The sequence below is a fragment of the Stegodyphus dumicola genome, chromosome 9, assembly GCF_044657685.1.
Source record: "Stegodyphus dumicola isolate Sdum_Otavi_A_Nest chromosome 9, ASM4465768v1".
NCBI lineage: Eukaryota > Metazoa > Arthropoda > Arachnida > Araneae > Eresidae > Stegodyphus > Stegodyphus dumicola.
In genome coordinates this window covers 82,238,820-82,257,577 of record NC_140776.1, presented here as the reverse complement: position 1 = coordinate 82,257,577, position 18,758 = coordinate 82,238,820, and the positions used below count along the sequence as shown (strand labels likewise).

The window sequence follows — 18,758 nt, the reverse complement described above, 5'->3', positions numbered from 1 at the left end:
TCAATCGATGTGTTGAATATCTTCATTTGTAAAAGTTGTATGACAGTGACTGCACAATGAAGTGCAGCAATGTCATCCATGAAGATGTAGTGCAGACCCACAGCACCTGTAAACATATGCACATGAGGCAGTATACCTCAGTGTATTAGCAGACACTAGCGATTGAACCACCTTATGAGATGTGGACATAGTACAGCTACAAAGCATGATACCACCCCAAATGAGAATTCCAGTATCTCCACAATGGTCTTTTTTTATGATGTTAGAGTGGCAATTGAAGAGCTCTTTCTCTCTCAGATGTGGTGATGTCCAGAAGTGCTCGTCAGACTAAACTGGCTCTCACCCGTAAAGAATAGTTGACGTCACTGCTATTGCATTCAGTTTTTGTTTCCCAGTACCACAAAAACTGGTGTCTACAGTGAGCAGGTGTTAATAGCACACATCATACTGCTCGTCATGCACATACACTATGTTTGTGTAGCCTCCTGGCCATGTTAAAAAGTCATATATGTTTAGGAGTCTTGTAATATCTCCTGCTCTCTGCCACCTGCCTCTTCTCGCCAGCATGACAATATGCTGGTTGGCCACCACTTTATTGCTCATGGATGATTATTGCAAAACATTCAAACAGTTGTTCTTGTGATTTAAAATGCTCTCCAGGCTCATGAAATGATGCTATGAGCGATCCTGAACTCCTCTCCTACACTTAACACACTGAGAACTTCTTCCAAATTCCCAATGATGCAAGTAATTGTGATGATGTCTCCTGGATTATCTGTTAACCATACTGCATGGTAATAATACCTCAACATCACTGACATGATAATACATTGTGCAATAGCTCCCACCACATTTCTGAGCATACATCGCTCGTGTGACATTCCGACATCTAAGTGATATGCCATATATGTGCATGCCTTACTGTTACAAGGTATTTCTCCCGCTTTCTTAGCATGCCTTCATGGTGTAATGATTCTGCACGCTGGGCCAGTATTCCAGAGGTCCGTGGTTCGATTCCCGGCGAAGGTGGTTGCTAATTTTTCATGTCTTGGTTCTTTCAAGAAAAATCCTAATGTCTCTACAGTGGCACCCAAACTAAAAGGGTGTTGGATGAGAATTCGCCACACCCAGGATTTGATGATTGGGTCCCCTAAAAACACCAATCGACATTTAAAAGGGGGAGTATATAAGGCATTTCTCCCACTTTCCTAGCGTGCCTTCGTGTTGTAGTGGTTCTGCACGCTGGGCCAGTATTCCAGAGGTACGTGGTTCAACTCCCAGCGAAGACGGTTGCTAATTTTTTATCTCTCCGGCCTTTTTCAATCAACCTAATATCTCTACATTGTAATAATTCCAAATCTATCTCCTGATTGTTTTTTTCAGTCTGGTCTGTTGTCTCATTCTGCTTTTATGCTATTTTTCCACTTCATTCTTAAATTTTACACACTAGCACACTATGCTAGGGGAGGAATTTTCACTCAAGTTACTAATATTTTAACTAATACTTTGGTTTTCATTACTTATTTATTGATAAGTACAGCTGGAAAGTCAGAAATATAGAAAATGAAACTATGCATTTTATTAAAAATTTAGCTAAAAATTCATGGCAATTTAAATATATTATTTAAATGAGAAAAAACAAGGGAAAAAGAAAGTTAAGTATACGAAAGGCAGAGTCTGAGAGAATTCAGTAACAGCTGTATCTTAAAAAGAAAAGCAACTATTAACTTATCACAATTCTTAATTCTATAAATTAAATCCATATACACCAAAATACTGTATTTTAACTTTCTGTATATTTAAAGTTCAGTTTATTTAATATTTATACATATCATATGCTTAAATTAAATGAAATGATAATTTAACAATATAAAATAAATTACAAAACCATACCCCTCTTTAGCAAAATTAGCCCAAGCTTCCATCATAAATTGACTCATATTACGATCTTCCTGTGTCCACTTTGCGTTAGCCAAATTTAAAACTGATGGGTAAAATTTTGGATCCATAAAAGGAGCCCCACTTAAAAGTAGATAATCAATTTCTGAAGATACAAAGTCTAGAACGAATAAAGAAAAAAGATGCTTATATAAAACAAATACTTAAAAGATAAATGAAATACCAGTTGTAACACCAAATATTAGTATTTCCCTAAGAGAGTCACAAATAAAGGACACAAAGCAAAAATATTCAAATAAAATTTTAAAAACCTATAATTTTTAATGCATTGTATAGGTAAAAAATAGTCTACAAAAATTAAACTGACTACACACATTTATGGCATGGCATATAAAAAATTTAAAAAAATTCATCTTAATGGTATAATTGAAAAAAAAAGTATTAAATCCTAGTGTTTTTCCTCACTGCAATGAAATAAATGCAGAATGTCAAATTCAGGGTTGCCACTCAAACAGGAGAATTAAATTTTATGACTTTTCCAGGTTTCAAGGTGCGTTTTAAGAAAACTCCAGTCTATCCACGTGATATATGTTGGCTGTGCTAAGAGGTAAATTAATTATGATCCACTTGAAAACACAAAAATTTGCCAATTACATATGACATATATATAATTTCAAAGCATTACTACTATAACTGTAATAGCAGTTGCTTTCTCTACTGAAGATTGAGATTAGAATCTGCCCAATCTGGATTAAAAAATGTCTTTTTTGAGATATTTTGCAGCTAAACAAAAGAAAGAAATCTATTTAATGATATTTTTAAATAAATTCAGGTATTTTATATTTACTTAGCAGTGTATATAAACAAAAAAGTGCGCTAAATTTCGTTATGGTATGTCACCATACTGCTAGAATTAGTTTTAGGATTATGGCAGAGAAAATTCCTGAAATTTGAAAGTATTATTTACTAATAATAAATCAATTTAGAGAGAAGACACATTAAATGATATGAATAACATAAAAATAAAGATAATTACTTAAAATTTGAATTATTATAGAATAATCAACGACACTTAAGCAAATATAGTTAATTATACTAAATGATTAGCCTAGATGACTGATTACTATTTTTTTTATTTTACTGCAAAATGAAAAATAAGGTATTTATTAAAGGGAATAAAAAAAAGGTTTAAAAGATTTTGGAGTAAAATCCTCCTATACGCTAAGGCCTTGGCACGACTTTGAAAACTGTCACCAACACCAAAATGATCTGTTTACTGCTCACCATAATGTCGCCAAATACTGTGTGTGATGTACATGGAGGTTAGAATAGAATACATAGAGGCTATTCTAACCTCCATACTACTGTATACTAGGATTAAACTGATTTTGTTTTATACAAGTATACATATTTTCTTTAGTTTAACATGTACTGCACATGTGTATATGAGTCTCTCGATTTTTAAGGTTACTGGAAACCAAAGTTGCTGGAAACTTGCTTTGCCTTTTTAAAAGACAATCTACTTGGAGCTGCAAACAGCTCTATGTCAACTGCCTGAATGACGCTCACGCTATACATAATTCGCCAAGAAATTGATCGCTTCCAACGTCAGTGCAAAGTTCGCTTTTTTGGGGGGAATCACCATATGAAATTCCCTGACTTTTCCAGATTTTGACTAAAATATTTTAATTCCCCGACTTTTCCCTGAATTTTTTTGTTAATTTTCTAATTACACGACTTCTTCCAGTTTTCCAGGTAGCATGGCAACCCTGCAAATTTTCCTTCAGCAATTACACAGATTTAAATCATGGGGGAAAAAAAGGATTTCTTATACAGAACGTACAATTGTGTGAAAAATTAACAGAATTTGCAAATTATGTTCAATTTTATGAAAAGTATTGAACCAAAGGTATTAATTATGCCAAAAAAGAATTATGCAAATAAGTCGAATATGTAAGTATACATGTGCATCTCTGTGGAGTTGTGACTGCAAAGGAGACATAAGCACAAGAGGGGTTTTCAGCGATTTGTATGTTCATACTCCTTCATGACGCCATGTTTCTAGCAATAGTTGGGTCGATTTTATAAAGGTAAAATGAGTAGCCACAAACATATAGATGATGGAATGAGATGCAGAATTGTTGATAGATGGGAGAAAGGTCAATCACAAGTGCAGCTTGCCACAGAGTCTAAGTGCTCAAATTCTATAGTTGCCTGAAGGCTGCATGAGATAGGGCAGCATGCCAGAAGATGCCCTGTTTATGTCCTGCTCATTGCAGCACACAAGAAAATGCATTTAACATGGTGCAAACAACATGCACCTTGGATCAGACTTTAGCACCATGCTTTTTACAGATGAGTCCAGATTAAGCCTGGATGCTCATTCTTGGCATACCTACATTTAGAAAGAGCTTGAAACATAATATAACATCCCTCTTTCATTAACCCTTTGACGTGCGGTGGTCACGCCTTGAAACCACCAATTTTCGAATTTTTTTCTCCTCTTCCTTCCGAAATTTTTGAGTGAAAATCAATTGATTACTGATCTTTTACCTCTAAATAACACAAAATGACTGCAGAATCATACGTGTTTTAGGTCTTAGTACTTCAAATCGGATGCCTTTTAAAGTTCGTTTTCAATGAGACAAAATAACTTCCTTTTATTAATATAAACAACTTTAAATTTCAAACGTTATTCATCGCACATCATGATTTCTATCATAAAAATAAAAAATAGCAATAATTAAACTGACTACATAAAGAAAACCCTCTATATGTATGGCATTTACTTTGTGGTTTCAGGGCGTGACCACTGCACCACTAGAGGTTTGGTGGTCGCGCCTTTAAACCACTGCTCTTCACAATGGCGTTTGCTTCTCAAATTGGAATGTTTATTTTTACCCAGATATAGATAAGGGGTTTTGAAACCACAGAGTTATTTTATTACTAAACAATACATGCACCTGCCCAGTAAAAGGTCTTTGTTTTCCAGAGACTTTTCTGACCTCAACACACTTGCTCCTCAAATTTTAGTATTGTGATTTTATAAATTATTTCATGTGGTTTAAATTTAATGTAAATATACTTTGCTATAATTAAAAATAGAAATTGCGTAAACTTTTACTTAAATTAAAAATATTCTCTCAATATTTTCGGACGAAATACGAATAAAATAAGTATGAAAGGAAAATGAATGATCTGTACCAAAGCCAAAAAGACCAAGCCCCCTCCATTAACATCAAAAAACCACAAATTTCATGTGCCAGATGAAAAGAAACTAAATAACTCTGGGCATAAACCAGTGAAATTTAGATACAGGCAGTGTACATTTTGTTGCACAAGGAAGAAACCTCACAGAAGATACATGTGCAAAACGTGCAATGTGAGTCTATGCATGTACGAAAAAGAGAAAACATGCTTTGAACAGTGTCACAAAAAATATTTGTTCTTTGAAGTTAAAAAAAAACACTGAGTCTTTTTTTTTATCCATATTTTACTGAGTTTTTTAATCCATTTAGCCAAATTTATTATGTAGGTACTTATATTTTCACTGCTATAGAAAAATTACATAAATGTTTATTTTTTAATTTTTCCTGACGATTTATTTTGTAAAATAATGTAAAAAAATTCTATATTATGCAATTCCTACATACATTTTTTAAAAATTCGTAAATTTCATCATTTATTGGAAACGCGCATGGAGAAAGGTAAGTTTTTTCCCCCTACTACCTAGGTAAGTTTCAAAGTCCTAGACGTGCGGTGGTTTCACAGTGTGACCACCACCCACAGAACAATGGGCAAGAGTAGATTTTTTTAAATTCATATATTATTTGTCTCTAGGATCATAATATTCAATTTCTAGAGATTTTAGTTAAAAAATTATAAAAATAATATCGTGCGCGTCAGAGGGTTAAAGAAAAGAATCATCACTGTGGAAGAGGTGTAATGGTTTGGGCAGGCATTATGTTGGACGCCACACCCTCTTGCATGTGTTTGATGATGGCTCTCTGACTGCTAAGGTATAAAAAAGATATCATAGAGCCCTATGTTTGACTTTTCAGGGACACAGTTGTTTTTTGTTATTGGACGACAACACTCGTCCATGTAAGGGCTCAGCTGGCTGACGGTTACCTAGAAAAGTAGGGCTAATCGCTGCATGGACTGGTCAGCCATATGCTGCATAAGTGGAATCGACTGCCACAGGGGACTCTTTACCTGCCTCCTGTACAGTATGCTGTCACGCTGCATGAAAAGTCTGGCTGTGAGAAGGGACTGTACTCCTTATTAGATGCATTTTCAGTTTGGCATCACAATGTGAATTTTGGACATTCCTGCACTATGAGGTTTACTGATAATCATGAAAACATAAAATGACATTTGAATATTATATCTCTTTCTATTATTTTAAGAGCATATTCCTATTCAATTTCCTTAAAATCTGCCCAATAGTTATTCAGAAATTCAGTGGCGTAGCTAGGGTGGGGCAAAGGGGGACATCTGTCACCTTGCGCAGCATCCAAGGGGTGCCAAATTGATGCTACGAATTTTATTAATGAAATGTTTTCCATTCTTGGCACACAGAAAGGGGTGCAAGTTCTTCGGTTGTCCCCGGGCACTGGGAACTCTAGCTACGACCCTGCAGAAATTCAACATCACATGAAAATTCTTTTAGTTTTGCACATGAGCATTTAATTTTAAATTTAGTTATTTCTATGCAATAAATATTTTATACTACATATCTAAATCTCATAAGCAACCAAGTAATAAAATAATTATTTCTCTTTCATCATCTGCTTTTATTGCATTTTTTATGGTCTGTAAATCATATATTACATTATCACTGTGAAAGCCATATTATTTAAAAGATATCAGATTGTAAGTTTTCCATCCTTTTTACTTATCACAGAAAATGAGGTGATTATTTATTCTTTGTTAAAAAAAATACTACAAGATACTACACTGAGATCATTCATATTGTGACCAATATAAAACATACATACGATTACCCTATACAACAATACAAATAATTTTGTCACAGAAAAATATAAAAGTCACTACCTGACTTAAAGTATTATGCTACTTATGAAGCTTCTTGGAGTATGATAACTCTTTAAGTATCCAAGTACAGTACAACTCCAATTATCCACACTCCGACTATCCAAATCACTTTCAGAATTTTAGAAAAAAATTAAGATGGAAACCTAGTATTGGATAATCATTGATTTCAGACATTAAAAGGAGCAAACCTACACTTTTAAACATCATGTCACTGCTTGAAAACGAAGACGGAAGTTGTTCAAGAAAATCAATGAAGGTAGCAACAAACAAAAATTTAGAAAATGTTATTTTCAAGTGGTTTTTGAAACAATGTTCCACAAGAAACCCAATTTTGGGTTCGATTCTTTATGAAAAAGCTAAGATCCTAGCTCAGAAGCTTGGTTGTTCATCATTTAAAGCAAGCAATGACTGGCTAAGAAATTTTAAGTGCAGGTACAGTGTCCATCAAACAACTTACTTCAACCAAGATGTTCAGCAAGCAATGACTTTCAGCACTTGTAAGTACTCTACAGTACGCTATATAACATGTACTTTAGTGTTGCCTTTCATTTTAATTAATTAAAACCTCTTTTTCTTTAAAAATAGTATTTTTTTCCCCATTTTCAACATAGTGTGTTACAGTAATTAATTAAAGTGTACATAGACCCTTTCTTCGGAAAAAATCCAATTATCCGAATTTTTGATCATCTGAATGGGGTCTGGACCCAACTGATTCGGATAACTGGAGTTCTACTGTACTTAAAGTACTTACGTACAAGGAGTATTATCCTACTCCAAGAAACCTCATATTTTCTTCCAGTTTATACACTGATAATGAGTTTTCAGTGAATAAGCATAAATTTGGGTCCCCATACCATGCTTTTGTTATTTTTACAATGATATCTATCTGTTGGTATATGTATGATGATTTTTTTCAACAAGAATAACTCTTACATCAAACTTCCAAAAAGTTCCATTTTCTGTTTAAGCTTTCTGCATTTGTTGTGTAGTAAAATTTGGGATTTTACGAATTAAATAATTTCTTATTCGGTTAAATTAATTAGATATTAAGTTTAATTTTTTGTGTCTCTAGAAAGAAGCATTTATTCGTGTATATTTACTTTAAGGAGACTATTCTTTTATTTTTTCACTAAATTCTTAATATGTTGGGATACAGTCTGTGAACCAATGCCTCAAGTAAAATTTATGTAAAAGTATAAAGAGAAGTATCTAACTAACTGTAATGGATTAATTGTGAAATGTTAAGTTAATTTAAGGTGTTAATGTAAAAGAACAGGGTCGCCTGATATTCGTTACCTTTCTGCCATTTCATTCTCCTGTCTTCTTTCATTCAGGGAATGTTCCACAAAATTCTAGAAGCTAGATCTTTTGTTCATGGTTTAGCTGAAGAGGTGTGTGCGTGATTAGTTAGACTGGTAAACAGGAGGGTTAATAGAATAGGTCGAGAGGAGGTCAAGCTCTTGCAAGCTGGTTTCTGGGAGAACTGGCGAACTTTTGTAGGCAGTGGGCTTGCTCACTAGTGACTTGACGAGTTTCGGAAGAAAAGGATTGGAACTTTGGAAACTTTTGAGGGGCGAGTTTTGCCAAGTCTGGGAAACAGTGCTTGTCAGTATTTTTAGAGTGAAATTTGAGGGTTCGCTCCTTTTTGCCTTTCTCTCTCGGTTCTGCTCAATTGCTCTTGGAATTAGGTCTTTGGTTGCTTGCAAATTTGACTTCTGGGTGAAGACCAACTATCTTGAACACGCTGCTGAGATGAGGCAGACTGATATTTCTCATGCTTACAGTGGATTTTGGTAACGCTCGAGAAGATTCTTAGTGGTGTGTCTTCATTGTTTGTTATCTGCTAGACTATAAACAGAACTCTAAGGAATGCGTGTTTCCCTTGTTTCGTCTATAAAAACAGATTATTTCTTAGCCTTATCCACCAAACCGCCACGATGGTGTATCTCAAGTGATCTCTAAGAATTTTCCTGACAATTGACGCCAAGGAGATGACAGAAGAAGCAATGTCAACTAGAGCGTCTTGTCTTGTGGCTACTCAACAATGAACTTTAAAAGGGAGAGAAATTTATAAAGCTGACCGGCCCTTGCCATCGGTCACTGGAAGCCTAGCCAAGGTCAGAGGCATTAGAGATAACATTGAGATATGTACGTCGGACCGTTTCTGGATCTTTCAGCGAAGTTTGAGGAAAAAAGGCGAAAGTGTGTTACCATTAGCGATGTCCTGATGAGTGACGTAAAAGATTGCGGATTATTCCTGGACTCTTCAGCTAAGTTTTTTAGTTCTTTTCTCTCACCTTAAGAATTTGTTTTCATTCTTTTATTCTAACGATTACAGGAACCTGTTTCTCTTTGTCATTTTTTTTTTTTGAGAATTTTATGTTTCACGAATTTGGGACTCGGTCAAAAATAATGTTCGTAAGAATTTCAAAATTTTAAATAATACCTAAGTCTAATTAATCAAGAAGAAAATATGTTATTTTAACTACCTTCCTTAAATTTGTATGTTTATCTTTTTTTTTTTTTTTTTTTTAACCTCCGGAGGATTAAACCTGAAAATAATATGTAATGTCATTTGATTAGAATATAACTAACAAATAAGCATGCAATTTAGATGATTATTGTGTGATTTGTGTTAATTGAATGGTAGGCTATGTTGGTTATAAAATTTTTGTTTCTATGATGAATTAGGATTAATATGAAAATTAAAGGGAACCTGAATATTAACAAAGCCATTCTCAGCGGCAGCTCCCGAGTTACACAACCTCAAGGTACAAATGAAAACTATATGATTGACTTACAATAATTCTTATGTTATATGAATTTCATTTATTTTGATTTTTAGTGAATGGTTGTCCGGCATCATCAATAAGTTTAGTTAAGTAATTTAAAAGTTAAGTAATTTACAACTCCTAATTTCGTTAGTTATTTAACAAAACAAAATTTTCACTATTTAACACATTCAAATAAACAGTTGACTAGATTCTGACCAAAATAGGACAACTGAAACTAGTACATTAAAGGAAGCCCATACCAATCTTTAATGAACAACCAGAAGTGGTATTTACTCTAAGTCTATTACGGTTTTTAATGAAAAACTATATTAAAATAAAATTCAAAACTTTTCAGCTTTAATATTTAAGACTTTTATATCAATGGGCACAACATATTACTTTGGCTAAAATTTTTAAACCAGAAATGATACTTTACTTGAAGCTCCCAACAGATTTTCGTAAAAAATATATTACGAGATAATCTAAAGCTTCTCAAATTTGGTATTTAAAATAGGTACTGTATTTCCCCTTGCATGATAAACTTCCATGTGTAATAAGAAACTTGTTTTTGGGATCCGAAAATTGAAAAAAAATAAAGAATTATTTGGTTGGCAGCCTGGTTTTTATTAGCCCACTGAATTATAATTTAATAGGGAAAAATATTGATAAAGTTACTGAAATCAATGTTTATTCACTATAGAACTCTTCATCACTATCAGAACTCCCATCTATTAGCTTCTCCAATGTACACAATAGCCAAAGATCAGTTTCCCCAAATGTAATGTATCAGTTCATCTTTAATTTAAATAGTCTTATTCAAAAAAGCTTTTAAATCTTTAGGTTAAAGGTGATTTAGTGTACACTCAGAGGAGAAGCTCCTTTGTTAAGAAGTAAAAACTATACTGTTTGAAACCTTCACATTGTTCATTAACGAATGGGAAGTGGAAGAAATTGGTGTGAATTTTAAGTGGAATTTCAGACATTTTGGTTTCTTAAAGAAACAGGTGAGTGGCATTCTAAGGGTTAACACACATGCATCAACAAAGTTTCACCCTTGGTTTTGGTGGGTGAAACCAAAGGTACCATTGCAGCTGGCACTAGTGCCATTATTGTATAAGTTGCATCCAGTTTTCAGATATAAATTTTTTAAAGAAAAAGTAAAAAAAAATACAGTATGTAATTCAAAACAGCATATAACATTTATAAGCATTAAACATAATCTTAGAATTATGCTAAATGCAATGAGAATAAGCTCATTATTAAGATAAGCTATTGTTATAAAACAATTAAATATTGTTTGACTTCTAAATAACAATTAAATGTATCAGTTCCAATTCTTACTTCTGTGTTCGTTTTACTTTTGTGCCGAAAATTAAACTTGTTTAATCATATCACTTTTGTATCAATATTCAAATAAAAGGATGCTGAATCCAAATTGTTATTGCTGTGTTTTATTTTTAAAGAAATAATACAGGAAATATAAAAAGAAATGTACTTAACACACTTCATCAGGAATTCTAAAGACATGCTGCTTATAAAAAGTTTGTGATTGTTAAATCACTGATTTGTGAATCTGAAACACAATACGACTACTGAACTACACTATGACGAATACTGTATTTTCAAATCGAAGCATGAGAACTGATGTGCATATGAGAGTGTAATAGTTTTCATTGTCTATTATTTTGGAGTGATACAAAAGTAAATAATAAAAAATTAGTAGTGTTTATAATTACAATTGATCCAAAAAGTTTATAAACAAATCAGATTTTATTTACAAATGATCACTCACAAGTAACAGTTTACTTAAAACTCATTGCTATTAAGCCGATTCCATGTCATAACATGGAACTTGCAGGAGGTCATGTGCTGGACACATCAGATTTTTTCTTTTAATTGAATGATATTAAATCAAATAGTAAATTATTAAAACCATGTATAATAAGTATTAAGTTCAACATAAAAGTCTGTTGGGTTTAATTAATTAGCACGACCAAATTTTTTTGCTTCCTTCCTATAAAATTATGAAAAAAAAATTGCAGCTGTTACCTACAGTATCTTCTGTGCTGAAAAATGACAACCTTTCTCCTCCTCAGCATTTTTTATGCAATACAAAAAGCAGTTTCTCTTTCATATCAAGTCTAATCACTTTATTTCAAATTCATATTAACTGCAAATGGCTTCTTTTAGTTTATTGTTTGGTTAAAATAGCTAATGTTACTACTTGCAGTCATTTTAATTTATCTCTTTTTACTTATGGTTATACACAGTCTGGGTGAGATCTGTACTCTGATAGTCTCAGCTCTGGAGATATATGTAAAATGGCTCTAGAAAATTGAATTCACCAATGGAAGGTGTTTTTTGAATAATTTTGGCTGTAGAAAAATGGAAAGTGAGATTTTCAGATTAAAAGTCCTGGGAACAGAGAACAAACAGAGAACTTCTGCATTTCCTGTTTTCTAACACATGCCTCATGTTCTTTAACATGAAATTTTAAGGCTCTTAGTTTGACCAATGTAAATTAAACCACACTGGCAAGCAATCCTGTAAATACCCCAGGAATTCCTATCAAGAATGATGCCCTTAAGTTCGGAACTGGGAATTTTATTGATAGGAGAATATACGACCTGAAAGTTAAATTTCTGTAAAATATGTGCAGTTTTGTAGCTAACTGATGGAAAGAAAGGAATGACAACAGAATTCTTAAAATCTCCTAAAACAAGAGTGTGCCTTTGGTGTGTTGAGGTGAGAATTTTTTAACTGCTTGGTTAATAATGTTGGGTGAAAAGCCCCTGTCAACAGCAACTCTTTTTTAATAATTTAGTTCTTGATCAAGAGCCAATTTGGAGGAGCAAACTTGAAGTGCACAGAAAACAAAGGAATAAAATGAAGCTAACTTCTGTTTAATTGGATGACATGATTTGAAGTGTGATGGAAGGCAAACCGACGAAAGTTTACGGTAAACAATAGTACTGAAATTAGATGTGTTACGTGTGACCAAAATGTCAAGGAACGAAAGAAAATTGCATTTCTCAAGTTCAAAAGTGAATAGAATAGCAGGATCAATGGATATCTTTATTGAAAGAACTTTATTTAAATCATCTTTCTTACCATCAAACAAGGTAAAATTATTGTCTATGTAGCGGAACCATACTGGGAAGTTTAAAGTTTTAAATAATCTAAATTAATGTCATTGCAAAGGAAAAATGTTAAATTGTTTTTGGACAAGTGTTCAATACATCTTCCTTTGGTCACCTGTATAATATCAATGCAATATGCCATTTCTTGCCGAACACATTGAAATGTTTCACTATTGATTGATTGTAAAGCATCACAAATGCGTTGTTTACGTTCGGGCAGACTAGTAAGCAAAGGTGGTATGAACACAAGATCTTTGACTTATCCACAAAGGAAGAAGTCACATGAGGTTAAGTCAGGTAACCTAAAAGGGTAGCTGTGTAGGATCAAACATCGGTTGCATTGCAACCAATCCAATGATGTGGTAGACCTCTGTTTAAAAATTTACACATCTCCAAATACAAAGGGAGAAGTGCAACATCTTGTTGAAAATAAAATTCTGAATATCTTCCTTCAACTGAAGGAAAAGGCATACTTCCAACATATTAAAGTAGGTAATATCACTAACTGATTTTTCGACAAAAAAATACGGTCTGCAAACCTTTGAAGAAGTTCCTGCACAAGAGATGCTTACTTTTGGGAAGTCCCTTACATATTCAATGTAGTCATGGATATTTTCTGATCCCCAAATTTGTACGTTACAGCAGTTTACTTTGCCACTTAAATGAAAGGTGGCTTCATCACTAAATACAAGTTGAATGGGGAAAAAAAAAAAAAAAAAAAAAAAATTCATCTTGCATAACTTCATCTATGAAAAGGCAGTAGTTTAGACATTGAAACTCATCGCTATTTCAGTGCTTGCATGCTTTGCAATTTATAAGATGTAAAATGCAATTTTTTCTCAACACAGTTCCAAACGGTAGACTGAGGTATCATAAGTTCATGACTAGTACGAACTGTCAATTTCTTCAGACTCATTTTCTTCAATATTATCTGCTGAAACAGTGGTTGCCTTGAACTTTTGCTTTTACACAGGCATCCAGTTTTCTGGAGCTGGTTATATCACCTTCTGAGATGTCTGTGCTTTATTTGTATGGTACTTTCTCCTTAATTCACGGTGAACAGTACTGACTGACTGCTTGCAAAGGAGAGCTAACACAGGACACCATTTCCACTTCATTTCAAAATTTCAAAAACAGCTTAATGGCAACAGTGCTGCCACCAACTGTGAGAAGACTATGTTATAAACTAAAAATTTAATGCTTTTCCTTTACAATAAAATATTATTTATAATTTTCTGTTTGTAAATATGGAAAATATTAATTTTTGTATCCTTATGATTCTTTCCTGATAACCCTGTACTATACATAAACCAGGTTCTGGCCATCTTCTGGCAGGTTTTGTGGTAAACCACTCTCATCAGACATCGACTCAAACTCCACATTCTCTGATGTGTAATAACGAGGTCAATGTTCCTTCCCACTGATTGGGTTGAGCTAGATGAGCTTTAAGTCACAGTGAAAGCCATCTGTTTGGGGTTAACTTCCCTCTGGGATATCTCACATATCCTGCCTTTTAACAGGATGCCCTGGAGTATGTTTCATTAGATGAGCCAGGATAATGTGTTGTATTATATCTGTTATTTAATATTCCATTTGGAAAATTAATTCATGAGTTCCTAAATGGCTAGTTAAACAAAATATTCTATTCTTAATACATGAAAAGGACTTTTTTAATCATAGTCAACAGTAACTAACTGAAATTTCCACTATCTACAAATATAAAGAAAGTTTACTTATGCATAAGTTTGAATTAACCATGTCTCTGGATTAATTACTTTTAGTATTCAATATTACATACATTACCACAAAAAAGAATTACAAAACTTTAAAAAAGAAATTCAGTAAAAGTTAAATATGTCTTTGAAAAAATTAATACAGATTAATTAATTATTTTTAAAATGCATAGTAACAAAACACTTTAAAATTCCTGTTCTAAATTTTTAAATATGCATACAAAATCAAAATGTTCTGAGAACAATCTTCAAACATTCAGCACTATCAAAGTATCAGATAACATACTGCTACATGTGTACAAGTTCATAATGGATTGAAAGCATACAGAACTGATGATAGCTTGATAAAATTTAATTTTAAAAAAGAAACACTTTACAGTTCTGGAATTTTTCATAAAAGTACTTGGCTTCTTGGTATGAGAGAGAACAATCACTAGTCACCATTTCAAACTACTAAAAATGTTAAACACAATGCTATGCAAGGAAAGCTGACATGTAGATCTTTTGATACTCCAAAGTCAACTCTGAACTGATGTTCTCTCGAATCTCATACAGTATTCTCCTACTCCATGAGATATTCCGAGCACCTTTCATTTCTCGAAATTGCTGGAAGGTGTATACAGTTACATATAGGAGAGGATACAGATACAGTTATATATATACGGATCAGGCCAACTATAAGAATCAGACCAAAATGTTGCAAATGGTCACGAAGTTTGGCGACTTCCGGCGATTTCTCGCCAAATGTGGTGACACAAATTTGGCGAGAAATTGCCAAAACCATCACCAGCTTGACACCTCAATGTTAAATGGACTTGCCCCTGTAACATTATTTTTCTGGTGGAGCTTTGTATATTTGAGGCATTTCATGTTACATTATATATGAGACACTAATTTATAATTACTTAAAACTTTATAATTTCACTAAAATTATTTATATGTATACGAAATTTTTTAACAACATTTTAAAATACCTTTATTCCATCACTTAACATTCTCGTTGCATAATGTTTTTATCAAAATAGGTTCAAATATCATGTATATTTTTAATCACGCATTTCAAATCTACATATATTTTAGAATTAAAATATATTTTTAGAATTAAAATATATCATAAAATGTTTTAAAGGATTCTCCCCCCCCCCAATACAGAATTAGATTATAAAAAAAAAAGGTTGTTGGAAACTTAAAACTGAAGAATAATCATATAAAAGCAAAATTTTGATTATTAATCTTGGTTAAATTATCATTTATTTTATGAAATACAAAGTTAAATGTATATCCTAATAAAAACATGCAAAATACTTAAAAAACATGTATTAGAAATGAAGTTTAGTATGATTAACTCTGAAACAACACTCGAGGAAAAGTCCTACCTCGCAATCTTTGAATTTTCGGGCCAGTTTCAGTTTTTTTTTAGCAATGAACAGCACACTGTCTACGAGGCTCTTTCTTGATGGGATTGGGGGTATATGGCTAGCAAAATGTTGAGCAGTGAGTCTCATGGGATTAAGTTGAACTACATGTGCCATAGTAAACATTGGAATTCCCATCTGAATACTTTTGAATTGCTTAGCTCGATAATTTTCAAAAAGTTATATTTTTCAATAGGTTATCCTTTTTATGAAGCATATAAGTCCCTTTTATAAAGTATTCCATGGTGATTACCAAGAAAAGCAAATGAAGTAAGAGTTCAATGAATATTTTGCACACCAATTTTGCATCATTGTCAAATGCTTTAAATAAAAAATTACTCTTCAGATTCATCACTATCCACAGAGGAATCCAAGAAATTCTCATCAGTTTCACTATGACTATATTCAACATACACAGTCCTCCAAAAGTTAAGGAACAGCATGTTTTTCAAAGCTCACCGTTACAAAAATATCAGTAACATTTAAATTCATAGTTTATAAGCATGATAATAACAAAGTTTAAGAATATATATGCAAAAACAATAGCTACAACTTTTATTTTATAGAAATTAATACTTATACAGAAGTTGCAGAAAAATGTAAAAATTGTAAGTTTTGTTCAATCGTGTTGATCTTCAATTGTTATTAGCAGTTTCATTGACAATATCCTGAAGAGTCTATCAGTGCCCAGGAGAAGTCAGATTGCCCAATTCGTTGAGGTGGCGGACAATCGGATGGATGGAAATGGGGATGTCGCAAGCTAATGCTGCTAGATGTCTCAATGTCTTTTGTAGTCTGGTCCACTGACTATGAAATCAGTTTGAATCCGAGGATTCTGTGTCTAAAAGACATGTTCCAGGCAAAATTACAACACCTGCGGAAAACCATTATTTAGCTCTTTTGGCCCGAAGGAGGAATAACATTAATGTGCTTTAGCTCATGGCAGATCATTTAGTGACAACAGGAACAAGAATCTCAGCTACTACAGTGCGCAGACGCCTGCACAATACAGGTCTGTATGCAAAATGACCAGTTGTTTCAGGGTTCATAGCCACATTTTAGTTAAAAAATAAGCACCTATAAGCACTTTTCAAGCACATTTTAAGAAAAAAAAATAAGCACCTGTCTAATTACATTACACACAACTGCATAACCTTAAAAATTAGACTCGTAATTTAAAATATGAAAAATTCAGTATTTATTAAGAGAGAATAAGCATTACCTCAACCATTGAAAATAATTACTTTTTTTTTTTTTTTTTTTTTTAAATTTTAAATAACAGTTCAATTCACAGAACTAGTTTACAATAAAAAAAAAATTGCAGAACTAAACTATATTACAAGATTTAATGATGAAATTTCAGTTCAAAACAGAGGAAATAAATAATAATAAGGCATATTTATTCTATTCGCTTGGAACTTAATAATACATATAATTTATTTTTCCACTCATATTGATATTTAACTAATTTAAATCTAAATTCTGAACATTTTCTAAATTTTCACCCTATATCAGTTTTCCCTTAACAGATATTGCAAGCAAAGTAATTTAAGTAAAAAAGAGGAACATTTCTGAAAACAGAAGACAGAAATTTGCTTCTTGCAGTCATCCTTTAACAGTAAAAGCTTCACTACCCGCATACTTGAAAATTGGCGAATATGCAGACAGTCGAGCGTAATTTGAAAAAGAGGAGAGGAGGGGGGGATAGACAGTAGCCATTCTTTAGATTTTTCCATTAAATAAATGCCTTTGACATTTCGATATGTGCATCATATAAAAACAAACCAACGGAACAGAAAAATATTCTGCTTTGCAAGCACAGTAAAACTCTTTTAAATATTCATAAACAAATGTCAGACCGAACATCAAAATTAATTATCTCTGCAAAATATCGCAAACGTTATTGTGCAAAACGTGCACAGTAATTCTTTCCTACGTGATGTTATGCAATCGGATTCAAGAGCTGCCGATATTGGGAGAATAAAGAACTAAATAAAGGAAAAGAAAGAGACTTACCAATCTGGGATGTTTTTCATTCTAATTTTCAACAGATTGCGTTAAATTTCCGGAATAGAATCATTCTTCGCTTGGGTTGGTAGACCGCAGAACTTTTAGTCCTATTCAATCCAGATTGAAAAGTGATTTAAAAAAAAAAAAAAAAAAAAAGGGTCCGTTGCTTGTTTTGCAGCGAACTGTAACAGTTTCAATATTCGCGATTTTGCGGCGAAAGGGGAGAACCTCCCAACCTTCGTACTGTATAATGTATTGGCCAAAAAAATGAAATTATTTTGACTATTCGATTACTTTCCCTTTATTTAAGGCATTCCGAATGTTATTCTTTAGAAAGCTAATCTGTGTTAAAACACATCCATTTTTGGAAGTTTACATACTTCAGCAGTTACTGCAATTATGTTATTATAAACATTCATACATATGCTCATAATATAAGCATAACGATCATAATAAACACGAATATGAACTGACCAAGCGGAACGAGAATGCAAATTATTAAGATCTTGATAGAAATTCAAACGTGTGTAGTATTTGGGTGGCAGGAAAAGAATGCCGAATGTACCGGAATTTTCTATTGCTTTCACAATTCCAAAGGTTATGTTAATGCAGGGAAAGGGGGAAAAGCTATTTCCGGGAGTATGATTCACCATCTGAAACATCTACGAATGGCGCAATGTAGGCAACGAACGAATCTACGAACTACGCACACCTCGCTTTAATAAATTA

General features: G+C 33.0%; 1 protein-coding gene across 2 annotated transcripts in view; it reads right to left on the bottom strand.

Moving 5' to 3' along the window:
• Positions 1 to 18,758, bottom strand: part of LOC118200607 (neuroligin-4, Y-linked-like) — a 76,722-nt gene that overhangs the window by 20,568 nt on the left and 37,396 nt on the right. For both annotated transcript variants that reach the window (XM_035372572.2, XM_035372570.2), the window contains exon 9: positions 1,894 to 2,059. In XM_035372572.2, coding sequence (XP_035228463.1) covers positions 1,894 to 2,059 — 166 coding nt within the window. The remainder of the gene's footprint in view (positions 1 to 1,893; positions 2,060 to 18,758) is intronic.